The 16,718-nt window shown below is 31.5% G+C and overlaps 1 protein-coding gene across 1 annotated transcript in view; it reads left to right on the top strand.

The window, feature by feature from the left end:
• Positions 1 to 3,571: 3,571 nt before the first annotated feature.
• hbn (aristaless related homeobox homeobrain) overlaps positions 3,572 to 16,718 on the top strand; it is a 35,722-nt gene continuing 22,575 nt past the window's right edge. The window contains exons 1-2 of the mRNA XM_088263329.1: positions 3,572 to 3,758; positions 15,988 to 16,265. Of these exons, the coding sequence (XP_088119455.1) occupies positions 3,629 to 3,758; positions 15,988 to 16,265 (408 nt within the window). The 5' untranslated portion in view covers positions 3,572 to 3,628. The remainder of the gene's footprint in view (positions 3,759 to 15,987; positions 16,266 to 16,718) is intronic.

Here is a 16,718-nt window from a genome sequence, read left to right as displayed (position 1 = left end):
TTTAACTTGGAACACAGTGCTTGATTTCACTAGAGACGTCTATGGTGGGATGAGGGAAGCTTTTTGTTTAAAAAAAATTATCTTTCACTTTGTGTAATACCACTTTTAAAAACACTACTTCGTGACTACCGGTTTCGGAATAATCATTCCAACATCCTGTCAAATGTAGACAAATAGTTAAATTGTTAAGGTCTGACATTTATACAAAACTTAAATATTGTTTCATTACTATACCACAAAGTTAACAATGCTTTTAATAAACAAAATATATTAAATAATAAAGGCTCTGCTATAATATATAAAAGTAAAAAACCTTTCTCAAATCAACCATAGATACTGCCACTAACTCACACCTGAAGTGACGTGATATTTATATGATACAAAAGTTTAAAAGAAAAATTATAAAAAAATATAGATGATTCATCTGAACTTGACTTTTTTATTGAATTCAGAAATTGATGATAACATTAAAATATTAAACAGAACTTAAAGATAATGATAATATTTCTACGTTAAGTTTATACATATACTTGTATACCTGTATGAAAACCACTTTTTTATTCAATACATTTCACAGTTCATAACTTGAATATTTCAGATAAGCAAAGAAAGGTCCGATTTCTCAAATGCAAATAAAATGTTGATTAACTTAAATACTAGTTAAGTAACAATAGCCTAATCCTCGAGGGCATTAAGGACACATTAGCAAGGGAACAGGTAGTGTATCCTTTACCGGTAGGTCATATTAATGAGGGATGACTCATTCCGGAAGGAATTAAAAATCGGAATTAATACGGTGCTATTCCAAAATGCTTTCAATTAGCAATGTCCAAGTTTTTAAATCTGATTTTGATCTAGATAACATTTCAATAAATATAAAATTGTCTGGTCTAACTAACCAACTAACTAACTATAACTCCGCTTCTCCGTATAGTTGGGAAGAGAATAGAACGCCACACCACTCTGTCTTTGCAAATATTCTTCGTATCTTCTAAATTCATGCATCTCCTCATACGTATATTCATCAAAGATATTATTACGAGATTTTTACACATTTCTAATTTATTTAATTTAAATCAGAATGAAAACTACAAATTTTTTTTCAAGATATGACAGATAGTCGGAATAATCAGCGGGTATGTATATACGCCTCCGTAGTGTAATGGTCAGCACGCTTGGCTACCGTTCTGGAGGTCCCGGGTTCGATTCCCAGACGGGTCAAATAAATATAAGTGTTTATTTCACTGTAATATTGCCCTGGACTGGTACCTGAAGTGGAGGGCCGATCACCTTTCCTTCATGTGTAAACGATCAAGATAACTCTGCGTTTATATGACGCAGTGCCCTATGCACCATTGGGGTGCGGATAAGGGTTTATTATTATTATTATTATTTATAAGAAGATGCATGCCCAAATATTTTATCGATAAAGTTGTTAAATAAAAAATATTATAAGCATGTATCTAGAAACAAGGATGAAATAAGACTGCCACTGTTGAAAAATAAAAACAGAACGGTAAATTGAGTAATGTGTAAAGGTATAAAAATATATGACGAGATGCCTGAATATATGAAGAATGAAAAAAGTTTGAATGAATTTAAAAATAAATGTTATATTTATTGTAAGAAGATATCAAATTAATTGAAAATATTAGTTTTAATACTGTATTTAATATAAAATACTTAAGAAATAAAAATAATAAAGAATTTAAAGCAAAGACAGAATCGACTGTCCTAACTCGAAACACAGTCAGGAACATTTTTTTGTAGTACGTTTTTTTATTTATTTTTTGACTAAGTAGATTTTACTTAGTCCTAAAATGCAAAAAAACGTACCACAAAAAATGTCCCTTACTGTGTTTTAAGTTTGGACAGCCAAAATTGGTGTGGGGTTTTATTATTTCTGCCTACCTAGTTTATTAATAAGTTACTTTGTAGTATACTGAAATATGTATATAAATTTTATATATTTAACAAGAAATCGTTTTTAAAGCAGAGAAATCTAGATACCTGCTTCGTTTATGTTTTTTTTGTCAAAAATTACATTAATATTATTTATTGATTGTAAAAAATTAAGCAGGTTTAAATATTTTATCATTGAAAATGTAAACCTTTTTTTTAAATGATTTAAAAAAATATATTTTAGAAAAATCGATACTTGAATCATTGTAAGTAAATATTCAATCAATGGAAATTATTTAGTGTATTTTTTTATTGGTTCTAAAGTAAGGTGCCTTAATTTTTAAGTATTTGACGGTTTTTGCTTTCAAACTTATCTTCTCTTATGAAAGCAGCGTAATGGTTAGTTGGTCAGTTTTTTTTTAATACAATATGGGGAAAATGTTTTAGATTCGGATTCATGTAAAACTATCATTGATAAACCGAGCCAGCACACGTCTGGTAGATATATCGACGGTGGGGTTATTGAGGTTCTACGTTCGAGAGAGTAGTGCAGGCGAGCCTTCATTCAGTCGCCACAGTTCGAGCGGGGTGGACGCGACCCCTAACGAGCTGGCACCACACCAATCACAAGGGGTGATTTATGTGCATCGGAGTGCTTTACTTAAGCGAGTAATCAAATCGGATTCAAAGACAATAAATGCGCCATTTAAATGTTAAAAAGTGCGATTCTGACAATTATTTTTAAACGATTTCAAACACGATAAATTTATCATTTTAATGATAAAAAGTGCAATTGTGACAATTCTTTTTTAAAAAATCTAATATAAGAAATGTGTTATTTGAATGTTAAAAAAGTGCGATTTTGACTTTTGTTTTAAATAAAATTCAAACACAATAATTGTGTTATTTAAATGGTTTAAAAAAGTGATCGTGACAATTATTTTAAAACGAACTCAAATACGATAAATGTGTAATTTAAAATTTAATCGTGCGATTTTAAAATTATTTTAAATCGAATTCAAACACAATAAATGTGTCATTAAAACGATTAAACAGTGTGATTTTGACAATTGATTTCAATATAATTTAGACAAAATACATGTGTCATTTAAATGTTTAAAAAGTGGAATTTGGGCAACTATTTTTAAATGGATTTCAAATACAATACATGTGTTGTTTAAAATAAATGATAAAAAGTGCGATTTTCAATTCAAATACAATAAATGTGTTATTTTAATGTTTAAAAAGTGTGAATATGACAATTATTTCAAATACATCCGCTTGATAAATTGACATTTTTTTTCAACGATATTAAGATAATAAATTAATTTATTAATGACAAATACCATATTAAATAAACATTGATTGAAGTTCGTTGCTTCTGTAATCTGATTTAATTACATAATGTGATGTAATTAAGATCGATCGCTTTTAAATGAGTTCCGAAATATGATATAAATTTAGATTTATATTAAATTACTGTCAGTCGAAAGTTGTCTTGAATGTTTTGTATTACATGACATACTACAAAATATTTCATATTACGATTTAAAAAAAACTAATATTTGAACAATTATGTTGTAAAAAGTGATTTGTAATAACAATTTAAGTATATACAATACTGGTGATTTCTAAATCAAAATTGACTGAGATTTTTATATGCAAGAAGTTGGAGTGTTTTCTGGGATATTTCTTCTTCTGGAAGTGTTGGAATTGAAGATCTACAATGATCTCTAGACAAGCTTCCGGAAGACCGTCTCCTTCATCAGGAATGCGTCCAAGAGCCATGTACAGCATCGACCAGATTCTGGGAAATAATACACAGCACCACACAGATGAATTCAAGAAAAATGACGGTACGTTTGTATTAAATCATGCATTTTTACAAAATAATCAAATAAACAGATATATTTTTTTTGCTGACATTTCTTGGTGGAACTACGTTTTATACAATAAAATAACGACTCTTTAATAAAATAACTAATTCATAGTTTTTTTCGTGCCCTCAAAATGATTACTCACAAAAACAGTGCTGTATAAATTATCCAATAAATAAACGTGGAAACATATGTGTAAAAAACTATGTAGTTGGTATTTTATCATATAAAATGAAATTTCAGCAAGAAATGTCAGTAAATAACTAAAATATTTTTAAAAAACTCTAAATTTCCACACATATTTTATTTGACCAGTGACTATGATTTTTTTAATGTACATAGACTCAACGCTTTAGATTCTTGCATTAAATTTTATAATTCACAACATTTGAAGTATCTCCAAATACGTGCTTACAAATAAAATTGTCTCTGCTAAACAAAAAATCCCAATCCAACAAACATGTCTTTTGTGAACTTATATGTTTTGTGTCATAAGAATGATCCATCTCTTAGACTTACAAAAAAATTAGTTGTGTGTTTGTCAGTCATGGGAAGAATGGTGAATGTTACACGTGGGTAAAGTAACCCATTAATCAGCCTATGACTGGTCATAAGTCCTGTAAAAACCCAGGCATTCATATTCATTTTCATCTATGTTGAGATGTCAAAATAGAAAAGTATGTAATCGATTTTACAAATGTCGAAGTGAAGAAGGTATGGAAAAAGTAAAATAATGTAGAAAAAACAAGATGATAGTTTGTTCACTCAAGTATGCATATCCGTACTTGTGTATGCATATCCGTATCCGTACTTGTAACATGTGTCGGGTTGTGGTCCCGTGGTTAGTGTCGCAGACTCTTAATTCAGAGTTTCTCGGTTCGAACCCACTCTTCCGCAATTTGATACCTTTTTCTAATAATGAGCCATTTAGGCTCACAGAAATAGTATGAAATTAAAATATTTGTGTAAACAATAAAAACACAAATATTTACTTTATTTTTTTTTTAATTTACTCTACTAATGTATCCCAGTCCTTCGCGGTTGTTACAATCATATCGTAAATGTTATTTTCCAATATATATATTTTTTTAATCCGTCGGCAATCGTACCTAGAGAAAACCTTTAAAGTTTGCCACTAATATTTTATTTTGATTAATGAAAATTTTCAACATGAAAATATAATTTTATACTTTTATATAAATTCGCAATTAAAAAGAAAAATCGTAATATAATTTATCTGTTTAACATCTTTTTTCATTGATTGATTCAGCAATCACATTACGGTAACATCTATCTACTTTTAATTAAAGTTTTACATACTTGGTAAATACTAATATTTCTTAAAATCTATTGTGACACGCGTTTCGATGCATTTCGCATCACGCGGTGTTAAAGAATAACACGGAATGCATTAAAACGCGTGTCACAATAAATTTTATTAAAAAGTAGTATTTACCAAGTAAAACAGATTAAACATAGCATATTTTTATTAGAATAGTTGCTGAAACAAGTCTCATTTCTCCTTATCCGCGCTAAATGGCGTATAAGGTACTACTTTAAATCAAATATAGCTAAACGGCGTATAAATCATCGATGGTACACACTTCATGAAATCATACGTAGAACTACAATATCAAAAAAAAAAAACAGAAACCAATCAAAGAAAACTGCATCATATAAACGCAGCATTACATATCTTGATCGTTAACACATGAAGGAAAAGTGATCAGCCTCCGCTTCAGGACCAGTCCAGGGTAATATTGAATAAAAATTAGACGGGAAAAATCACTCATATTTATTTGTAAGACCGAGAAAATGGTGATGGCATGATCAATGTTAAATACTTAAAAGCAGTCAGGTCAAAAGTCGGAATAGTCGGAATACACGGAATTTTATCATCCGGCAGTCCGGTTTTGAAAAATAAAAGCGACTACGACAGTTTATCGTGATCAAATTTACGCGCAACTTGATCACGCTCCGATCGAGCACACCGATCCGAAGAAAGAAAGACAAAAGCATAAGCCAATCCAAGCCAATCATCCGTTTTATATGCTAACTGAAGTGCCGGATAGTAAAATTCCGCGTAGTGCACAAACCCCCTATGTATGACGAGATGCACGAATGTAGTAAATGCGAGGAATGTGTAGAAGACAGAGTGGTGTGGCGTTCTATTCTCTCTGCCAATCCCTACATGAGAAGAAGCGTCATGATGGTTACTTAGTTAATTAGTATAATAGATTAAACTCTTCGTCTTTATTTGCAAAACAACGAATTTAAATATTGCAAACATGGAATTCGATCACATTTAAAGTATGTTACATAATGGTAAAATAGTAAATAGAAATGTGTATTTGTGGTCGGGTTATGGTCCCGTGGTTAGTGTCGCGGACTCTTAAGTCAGAGTTTCTCGGTTCGAACCCACTCTACCACAATTAGATACCTATTTCTAATAATGAGCCGCTTAGGCTCACAGAAATAGTATTTAATTGGAATATTTGTGTAAATAATAAAAACAGCCTCCGTAGTGTAACGGTCAGCACGCTCGGCTGCTGTTCTGGAGGTCCCGGGTTCGATTCCCAAGGGGGGTAAAATAAATATACGTGATTTTTTCACTGTAATATTTATTCAATATTACCATGGACTGGTACCTGAAGCGGAGGGCTGATCACCCTTCCTTCATGTGTAAACGATCAAGATAACACTGCGTTTATATGACACAGTGCCCTATGCACCATTGGGGTGCAGATAAGGGTTTTATTATTTTTTTTTATTTTATACAAACACAAATATTTCTCTATTAAAAAAAATATGTTTTAGTTTTTCAATTCATTACTTTCATATGAATTTTTGAAAGGGTGTTTAGGTTTCATCTGAAATGCGAATTTGCCAGTCATATAAACGTGTATACAATATGAAGTTATTAATTTACTTTTCCATTGAGGATTGTAAGCCCTTTGAACCGAAGCAATTTAGGTTCAACCTGGACCTGAATTACTTGCAAATTCATTTGCATCTTTTCAGGAATATGAAACCCATACGGCTTTCAGCGCAGGGCTGAAATCATGAAAAAATAAAAGGAAGATTTTCAATATTACAAATATTTTTCCAATTCAGGATTTTAGTATAATAGTTGATTGATTACTAATTTTTATTTTTTTTAATTAAACACTTGAATATACCACTTTAATGAGTTTTATTTATATATACGACTAGTTTCGAAAACTTACAGATGTTTTCATCTTCTGGTACAAATCAAAGTTTTAATTTGTACCAGAAGATGAAAACATCTATAAGTTTTCGAAACTGGTCGTATATATAAATAAAACTAAAAAAAACACTAAAAAGTCATTCTATTCCCTGCCCTTTCCTTTTCTTCTTTTCCTATCACTGCCATCTCCTTTTCTCTTTATCCCATCCTTGTCTCATGTCTCTTCCTTTATATAGACCTCTCTTATGCATAGTTGTGAAGAACTATAGTTGGTACTCATGATTTTATTTTTTGTATTCTGATGTATCATATATTGTAACTGTTGTTCTTCCTAAAAATAAAAATAAAATAAAACTCATTAAAGTGGCATATTCAAGTGTTTAATTAAAAAAATAATGAACATGTCATTCCAGAAAGCTAACGCCGAATCAATAAATAATATAATAGTTACTGTGTTTAGTGACCGAATAAAAAAATATGATTTCGATTCCCGCTGAGGTTAACGTGAATATTTGCTTTGTTGACATCTCAACATAGATGAAGAAGATTATGGAAATCTGGGAGCTAACAGGGCTAAAATGAATATTTGATTTTTTAGACATCTCATCATATATGAAGAAGAATATGCAAGTCTGGGCGTTTACAGGTCTTACGACCATCACAGGCTTTGTTATAAGTGATCACTTTACACACGATTAACATACACCAATTCTATCCATGATTGACAACCACACTATTAAAATTTTCTCCTCCTTTAAATACATGTATATTGATCAAACGCATGACACAGTACATGTGACTTCTCAACTACCATCTTTGTTTGAATAGGGAAAGCTTTCCTTAAGAAAATATTCTTTGTTTTGTATGCAAGGTTTGAATCCTGGATTAAATTCGCATACCTGGGAACCACCTGAAAACATGTTTCGCATTTTTATGCACCTTATAATTTGACCAGATTATTTTTACTAACGCAGATTTGTGAACAAGAATTTTGGACAATTTTAAATATGCTATGAATAATTATTCTTTTTATTAAAATGATGTATCACCTTTCTTAAATTAGCATTTAAGAATATCATTCAATGGTTTAAATACATTAATTAACTGGCAATAAATAATAAATCGTTTTATTTTTGGACCATTTTAATGTTTTTTTTTCTTTTTTTTTGACGTTCTGCCAACCCTATTTTAAAATTGCTAGTCTATGAGAGCACTTTAAATGTGTATGTGCACAAAATATCTTTTACGTTTTGAGTGGAAATTTTATTATGTAAAGCGCAATTAGTGGATGGAGATTTCAACCATAAGAGATTATGGAGCATTTATGAAAATAGGCTTTTGATGCAATGCAATAGAGCACATTTTCGTATGGAACGGAAATTAGTTTATCCTTTAGGATGGCTAGTGTTATATAGTGATATTTCAGGGCGTGTTTTTATTATGCACGAAGTTTAGGATTTGAATCCTGTGTTCAGTGAAACCAATCCTCTGAAATATTCCCATTGAACCTATATAGTATCTTTGTTTTACAATCAATGCATTATATTTAGTATCTATAAGAAAAAAAATTATTAGCCTTTTAAATTATTATGGACGTAAATGAACGTCGGCGTCGGTGCGAATTTTCCTCAAAGGAGTATCGACGTTGATGACGTCGAAGTCTATATGTCAGTTGGTATGATGTAATTTGTATAGTAATGACATCTGTGGATATTTGTATTTAACTTTGTTATGAAATAAAACCTTAAGATGGTGAGCTTTATTATTTATTTAAATTATTTTCACATAACTTTTGTCTTCATAATACAAAGTGTTTTTTTTTAAAACATTCATAACATAAACATAAAAAAACCACTCCCCAGAGAAAGTTGGTTATAAATTATTGTACTCCTGGAAGGGTTAATTGATTCGGCAGTCACTTTGTAGTAAAATCTATCCATTTGTAATGTTTTAGTTAGTAAAAACTACTATTTCTTAAAATCTACTATGTTTACTTCTTAAAAATCTACTAAGTTTATTTCAATCTACTATGTATCTAAGGTGTTCGAAAATGATGCGGTATGCATCGAAACACGTGTCACGGTAGATTTAAGAAATAGTGGTATTTACTTAGTAAAACTTTAATTAAAAAAGTCAAATAACATTAAACATAGATGAAGGAGAAGACAAAATTTTGGGTATTTACAGGGGGTTAAGACCTGTCAAAGGCCAGTTAAGTGATCACTTAATTTACAACACATTGCATTCGAATACACGTGTGTTTTTATTTATCATTATAAATTAAAATGTAAAAATTAGTTCTAAACCTAAATTCTCGTAAAGTTATATCAACCTTAGATACTGCCTTGAACTCACACACGAAGCCGTAATTATATTAATTATATGATAGAATGAAACATGAGTATACATACATGAATTGAGTTCCATGAAGTTGAGTAGTAAGGTTGTCACTCATCGGTAAAATGGTGAATGCTACACGAGTATAAAGTATTAACTTAAACAGCCTATGAAAAGTCATAAACCCTATCAATACCATACCCAGACTTCTGTATTCTTCTTCTTCATCTATGTTGAGATATTAAAAGGTAAACATAACTAATAGGTGAAGTAACCCAGATTTGTAAACAAGGATTTGCACACACTTAAGATGTTATAGTAAAAAATTATTTAATATCTTTCATAGTACCATAGAAAAATAACAATAATGCATAACAAAACGGAACCTCTTCACTGCTGTGTTTCAAAATTTCAGCAACAGATGTCTCTGAACAAAAGCTCCCATATTTCTACACTGTTATTATAATATAATAACGCAACTTTCAAAAGCTCAGCGGGTGTCGGCTCCCAAATTCTTTAATAAACCCACCGCTTTTATTGTGCGAGTTGTTTAAACAAATACAAATACGTTTTTTCGCACCGCAAAGTATGATATAACATTAACAATGTACAGACAAGTAATATAATAGGCCAGGGACGGCGAACCTTTTACAGCCTGAGTGGATTTTTTTTAATTTAATAATATCTCGCGTGCCACGTGTCATGGAAATAAAAATGCATCTAATATCTGTGTCACTTCAGATTTTCAATGAAAACAAAGCATTAATACATCGAAAAAAATAATTATGTACTTTTTACTGGGAAAATAAAAGGAATGAATGAAAAATAGACTTAATGAAAAAATACATTGGTGAGATTTTCGTTGTTGGATGCCAGATATCATTTTTTTATATCGGGTGCATAGTTAGTAGCTTTTGATACAATTTATCGTGGGTATACTGGCAAAAAACGTTAATCTGAAATCCATGTTTGAATAATCTCTGTTATTCAAAGCTTTTGAATAAAATAACCGCATTTAAAATTATAGATGAATTTACTTTAAGAACCACATATATGACATTTCACACTTTTGATGTATTTTCCCAGTTCATAGAACGTTGAAAACTTTATAAACGTATATGTATCATTACGTCAAACTTTCATATTTTCGAATTAACGTTTTTTACGAGTACATCCACTAAATACAAGCGTATCTATTCATTTATGCTTGAATGTCATCGTATCCTTCGTTTCTGTCGCTTTTAAAACTATTGATGAACGAAGAAAATACACATGACTATTTAAAAACGTTTTGATTTTTTTTATACTACATATTTTTAATACTTTTTACAAAATTTTGTAAATCACTTTTTTCTCGTCATTCGCTTACCTCGCAAAATTGTCTCGCTTGTCACAAGTTCGCCATCCCTGTAATAGGCGATACTGCCGAATGCAACGCTTCCTCGATAATTCAAGTGAGGAGTTACAAAGGTTTATTGTGCCTAAAAGCGCTACAATATAAAACTCCTCCGAACACGAAAGGGGTTGTTTTATTGACAGGTTTTTCAAAGTGTACGGGAGTCGCAACCCTTTGGAATGGAAATCGTGAACCATTATATACTCGAGACGCTCTCGAGGGTTGAAGAAAGATCATTGAGGTTGTAATGTACTGATCGATTGTGCATTTGAGGCTTGATTGGTTTTTAAGGGTGCGGTTTCTACGATTCATCGATACTTACTTAGACTTTGTAAATAAAAGCTTTCTCAATCCAACCATAGATGGCTGTTGTGAACTGATGAAGTATCACGAGATTGATGGAATATGTATGAGTTCTAAAAATATTAGTAAAATTGTCAATCAGGGGTAGACTGATGAATGTTGCACGTGTGTAAAGTGATCACTTATCCAGCCTATGGGTCATAAGCTTTGTAAATACAGAAACTTCCATGTATATTTTTTAAAGGAACAACTCGCAAAACCTCTATTTTCTTATGGCTTGTCTGCATGGGTGTGTATTCCATATAAGCAGAAAAGTAGTGCCTATCTTAACTTACCCGCGTGACATATAAAAACGCAACCAGTACCTACACTACCTTACAATGTAGTACCTACCAGCTTACCTTACCACCTAGCTCTTCTGCCTACCCTTAAAAGTAGTACCTAGTTTACCTTACCATCTACCTCTACTGCCTGCCCTAATTAATTCTTTGTGCACGCCACAGCTTGACTGCAGGAAAGAATGAAAGAAAAGGAAATGCGAAAACACATCACACATACAAGAACCAATTGAAAATAAATATTTCTTGAATATGTTTTGCAAATTTTTGGGAAACGAACCCACGACGCTAGGTTCGTAGTCAAGCATCTACCCTACCATGCCACGGCGCCTATCAAATAAATCGTACAGTTATAATAAATTTTACCAAAAATGTAAAGTTTATTTTTTTGAAATAAAATTTCTTAGGCAGTGATTCGATAATCGATAATTAAATGAAAATTAAAGGCCAAATTTCAAGGACCGCGTCGCGTTTATTAGACACATTTTGTTAGATAAAGAGAAATATGCCTGATCGAAGATGTCGTTATCTGAGGAAGAATATGGAAGTTAGGCTATTTACAGGGTTTACGACCGTCACAGGCGTGGTAAAGTGATCATACACACACTTGTAACATTCACCAATTCTACCCAAAATAACTCCTATAGGAGATAATCCAGATTTGTCAACAAGTATTTGGACGCATTCAATACGTTGTTAATAAATTATCTGATCAAATTACAAGCTAAAATAATAAAATGAAAAATTATATTTTCTGGCATTTCTCATGTATGTGATTATAATGCAGGATTTGGACCTCACATACAAATATAAGAGTGTCTGCTGAATGAAATAGCTTCTCCGTCTCACTAATAGACGTCTCTCGTGAAAATTCTAGTGATTCAATTACAATGTTTCAAAATTCGATAATATCGTAAATATATTATAGAATTACCAAGAATTTGAGTGTGGTTGCCAATCGTGGGTAGAATTGGTGAATGTTACACGTGTGTAAAGTGATCACTTAACCAGACCAAACTTCCATATTCTTCTTCATCTCTGTTGAGATGTCAAAAAATACCACTAAGTCTTACCATCTTCTTACCACAAAGTCAATGCCGAAACAATAAATAAAATACCTTAACGTTTAATGAGTTAAAAGTAACATTTTAAACCCACTGTTAATGATTACGCGATACAACTCTTTATTTCTCCTTTCTCTCCCCTCATTTAGGGGTACCTACCCCTGCCTACTTAGTTTCGTATGGAGGGGTGACAGGGTAGTTTGCGATCGGCAAAATCAAAACAATGTCTGGCAAATGATTATCTGCGAACAAATGGGGCGAGCTAAGAGGGATAAGGGTGGGTCGAGGTTGAACCACCCTCCGCTAAATACCCAACCCTAAATTTATCATCTTATTTTTTGACATCTCGACTTAGAAGAAGAAAAATATGGAAGTCTGGGCATTTACGGGGCTTACGACCGCCATGGGCTGGTCTTTTTATTTTTTTTTACATCTCAGCACAGATGAAGAAAAATATGGAAGTCTGGGCATTTACAAGGCTTTTTAGATTTGTGAACAAGTATTTGGACACACTGAAAATATTGTAAATAAATTTACTGGTCAAATTATAAGGTTAAATAATAAAATGAATACGGTATTTTCTGAATATGAAAAATGATCATTTTTTAAAATAGGATTAAATGAAAAGGATATTAGGCATATGATGTCAAAAAAATAATGTGAAAAATAACTCCTATAATTGGAGATCATCCAGATTTGTGAACAAGTATTTGGACACACTCAAAGGGGGCTAGTACACTACCCGGAATTATACCGTCCACAAGTCCGGTTTTGAAAAATAAAAGCGACTACGACAGTTTAGCGTGATCGAATTTACGCTTAGCGTGTTCACGCACCGATCCGTTTATAATGCTAACTGAAATTCCGAAAACCGGACGGTAAAATTCCGTGTAGTGCACAAACGCCCAAAATGTTGCACTATTTCTTCAATTAAAATGGATAGATTTTACCGCAAAATGACTGCCGAACCAATTAATGAAATCTATTTTCTCTTGACTTTGAAATACATCGCGTTTTGTTTTTTATTTCTTTAATTAGATTATATTACACTTATACAAACTATTATTAACACTTAATTTACATCATATATTTATATTTACATCTCCTTTCAATAAACAAAACATTTATTTTTAAATTCTTTCAGACTCTTTTCATTCTTCATACATTCAGGCATCTCATCATACATTTTCAAACCCTTATACATTAAACAATTTGTGACTCGGTTTTTTTCAACAATGGCAGTCTTATTTTATCCTTATTTCTAGTAATATGTTCATGAAAATTTTTGATCAACACTATAGTATCCTTAAAATATTTGAGTAATTTATCGTTTAAAAAATTATATATAAAGATCAGCATATTTAATTTTAGTCTCTTTTTTATAGAAAAAAATCATACTACCAAACGTAAATACTCAATTTGAATCAATATACCTCGCTTTAATTTCATTTGTATTGTGGAATAATTGCACCCCTTAGCTAAAAGACCATCCCTTACACAAACATGACATGTCATGAGCTTTTATTGAGCTCATTCAGCGAAATTACACAATGGGAATAAAAAAGGGATTAACTGTAAAACGATGAGTAATCCTCAGTATAAGTTTTGATACCGGTATAATCGGATTGCATATGTTTTTAAATGGCCCGTGTATATTTTAATTTGATGGGGATGTCTGTGAGAATTGCGTTATTTCATAATCTGTTACCATCGAAAAAAATCATGTTTGTATGTTTCTATTTGCAACAATTTAATCTGTTCATTCTTTGTACCTAATTCGAAACATATTATACAAACACAATGTAACACAACATACGTACACGTAACAATTTACAATATAATAATAATATAAATAAATCCCTTACCGCACCCCAATGGTGCATAGGGCACTGCTTCATATGAACGCAGTGTTATCTCGATCGATTACACATGAAAGAAAGGTGATCAGCCCTCCACTTCAGGTACCAGTCCAGTGTAGTATAGAATAAATATTAGAGTGAAAAAATCACTTATATTTATTAAACCCCCCTGGGAATCGAACCCGGGACCTCCAGAACGGTAGGCGAGCATGCTGACCATTACACTACGGAGGCGGACAAATACAATATAAAGTTTTTATAAAATTAATTAACTTTGTTTTCATCACTTTTTTATTAATACAATTTAAGCTACCGGTTTAACATTTAGGATTTTATCGGAGTGTGTGGATGTTTTTGATGAGAGTATTTTAATGTTTTTGAATTAAAATAGACCCTTATGATGACAAGATTCTTGTTGAAACCGGTAGGTTAAATTGTATTTATAAAAGAAAAGTGGTGAAAACAAAGTTAATTAATTTTATTTATTTAATAAAATTAACACGAAGTATTTGCGGAAAACATTTAAGAAAAAATTTACAATACATTTTATGATACGCATATAGAGAATTCCATTTTAATTTATGTATTTATTGTTAAATCAAGCACAGATTTTTTGCGTCTACTAAGTTGTATTTTATTATTCAAAAACACAAAAAATAATATTATGACAATTATGGCAAGTCATGGCATTTTCAAACGAATGATTGTTTGGAAATTGAAACATTCGTTTGAAAATGCCATAACTAGGCGAAACAATTGTCACAATATTAATTTTAAAGTGTTTTTTTAACAATAAAATACAAACTTTATAAAATTAAACAACTTTGTTTAAACCACTTTTTTATTATTAGTACACTTGAACCTACCGGTTTCAACAAGAACCTTGTTATCATCAGGGTTTATTAAATTCTAAAACATTAAAATACTCATAATTAATTACATTCCCTTACCAAAAACTTGACACACACTCCGTAAAAAGTCGCCACTTTATAAAGTTATTAAAATGTGCCACAAAGTATCTGCGAAAAACGTTTAAGAAATAAAATACAACTTTGTGGACTCATAAATCTGTGCTTAATTTAACAATTAATACATGAATTGAATACTAAAATATACTTACATACGTATCTGGCAAGAATCTACGAGACAGAATAAGGAACACCAGGATAAGATAATTTAACTCCTGATAAAATAGGGATTTTTCGTCCATTAGGAAAACTGTTTAGCCTCAAATCATAGAATAGTAAAAGTGTAAAAGAAAAAACACTTGTTTTTTACCACTTGAATTTATTTTATAGGGTGAAAAATCTGAGATAATAAATAATTTCATTAATTGATTCGGCGGTCACTTTGTGGTCAAATCTATCCATTTTTAATTAATGTTTTATTTAGTAAGTACCACTATTTCTTAAAATCTACTGTGGTGTTTGAAAATGATGCAAAATGCATCGAAACACGTGTCACAGTGGATTTTAAGAAATAGTGATATTTACCAAGCAAAACATTAATTAAATATAGTAAATAATAATAAAATGTAAAATTTCAACCTAAATCATTTATTTTTAATGCTGCATTTGGACAGTTGTTCCATTTTAAAGGAACTTGTTGCCTTGTAATATTAAAGAAGTTTTTGCCTTAATGCTGCTAGTTATAAGAGTATTTTCAATGACGAGATTTTCAAATGTATAAAATGTTTTTTTTAGATGCAAACCACTTATCCAAAGCTGAGACTGGAAGCACAGCATCCGACGCAGAGCTGGACCCCACAGACGACGGGATGAACTGCCCCGAAGACCTGCCGCTCTTGTCTGAGCTCACAGACCACGGAGACAGGCCTCGGAAGGTGAGGAGGTCCAGAACGACCTTCACCACGTACCAGCTTCACCAGCTCGAGAGAGCCTTTGAGAAGACACAATACCCTGATGTGTTTACAAGGGAAGAACTGGCTATGCGATTGGACCTCAGTGAAGCAAGAGTTCAGGTATTATATAATTTGTAATTTCTTCTTTTGTGCATGTCATGTCAAATCCATCGTATTATTTTTTGAAATCTCATCAAAGATGAAGAAGAATATGGAAGTCTGGGCATTTACGGGGCTGACGACCCATCTTTGATGAGATGTCAAAAAAAGCTCCTGTAATTGGAGATAATCCATATTTTGTGGTTTGATTTGGACACAAATAAAAACACAAAAATTTATTTTTCTTTTATATTTTTTAAAATAGTTTTATTTTTATTAAGTCGTATAAAATTTGTTACAAAGTTTCCGCAAAAAACATTCAAGAAACGAATCATAAATGGCTATGGTGAGCTTCCTATCTCCATCCTAGTTCTCAGGATGTATGTAGGTCCTTCTGTCATGGACAACGTGACCTAGGCCATGCCTTCGAATCATGTTATCTTTTTGCAGCTTCCATGAATTTTTAGTCTTACT

This window comes from Brachycentrus maculatus, unplaced genomic scaffold, assembly GCF_059751285.1.
Source record: "Brachycentrus maculatus isolate JH-2025_06_01 unplaced genomic scaffold, ASM5975128v1 h1tg000198l, whole genome shotgun sequence".
NCBI lineage: Eukaryota > Metazoa > Arthropoda > Insecta > Trichoptera > Brachycentridae > Brachycentrus > Brachycentrus maculatus.
Note: the sequence above shows the minus strand (reverse complement) of the source record. Positions and strands in the feature narration are given on the sequence as shown.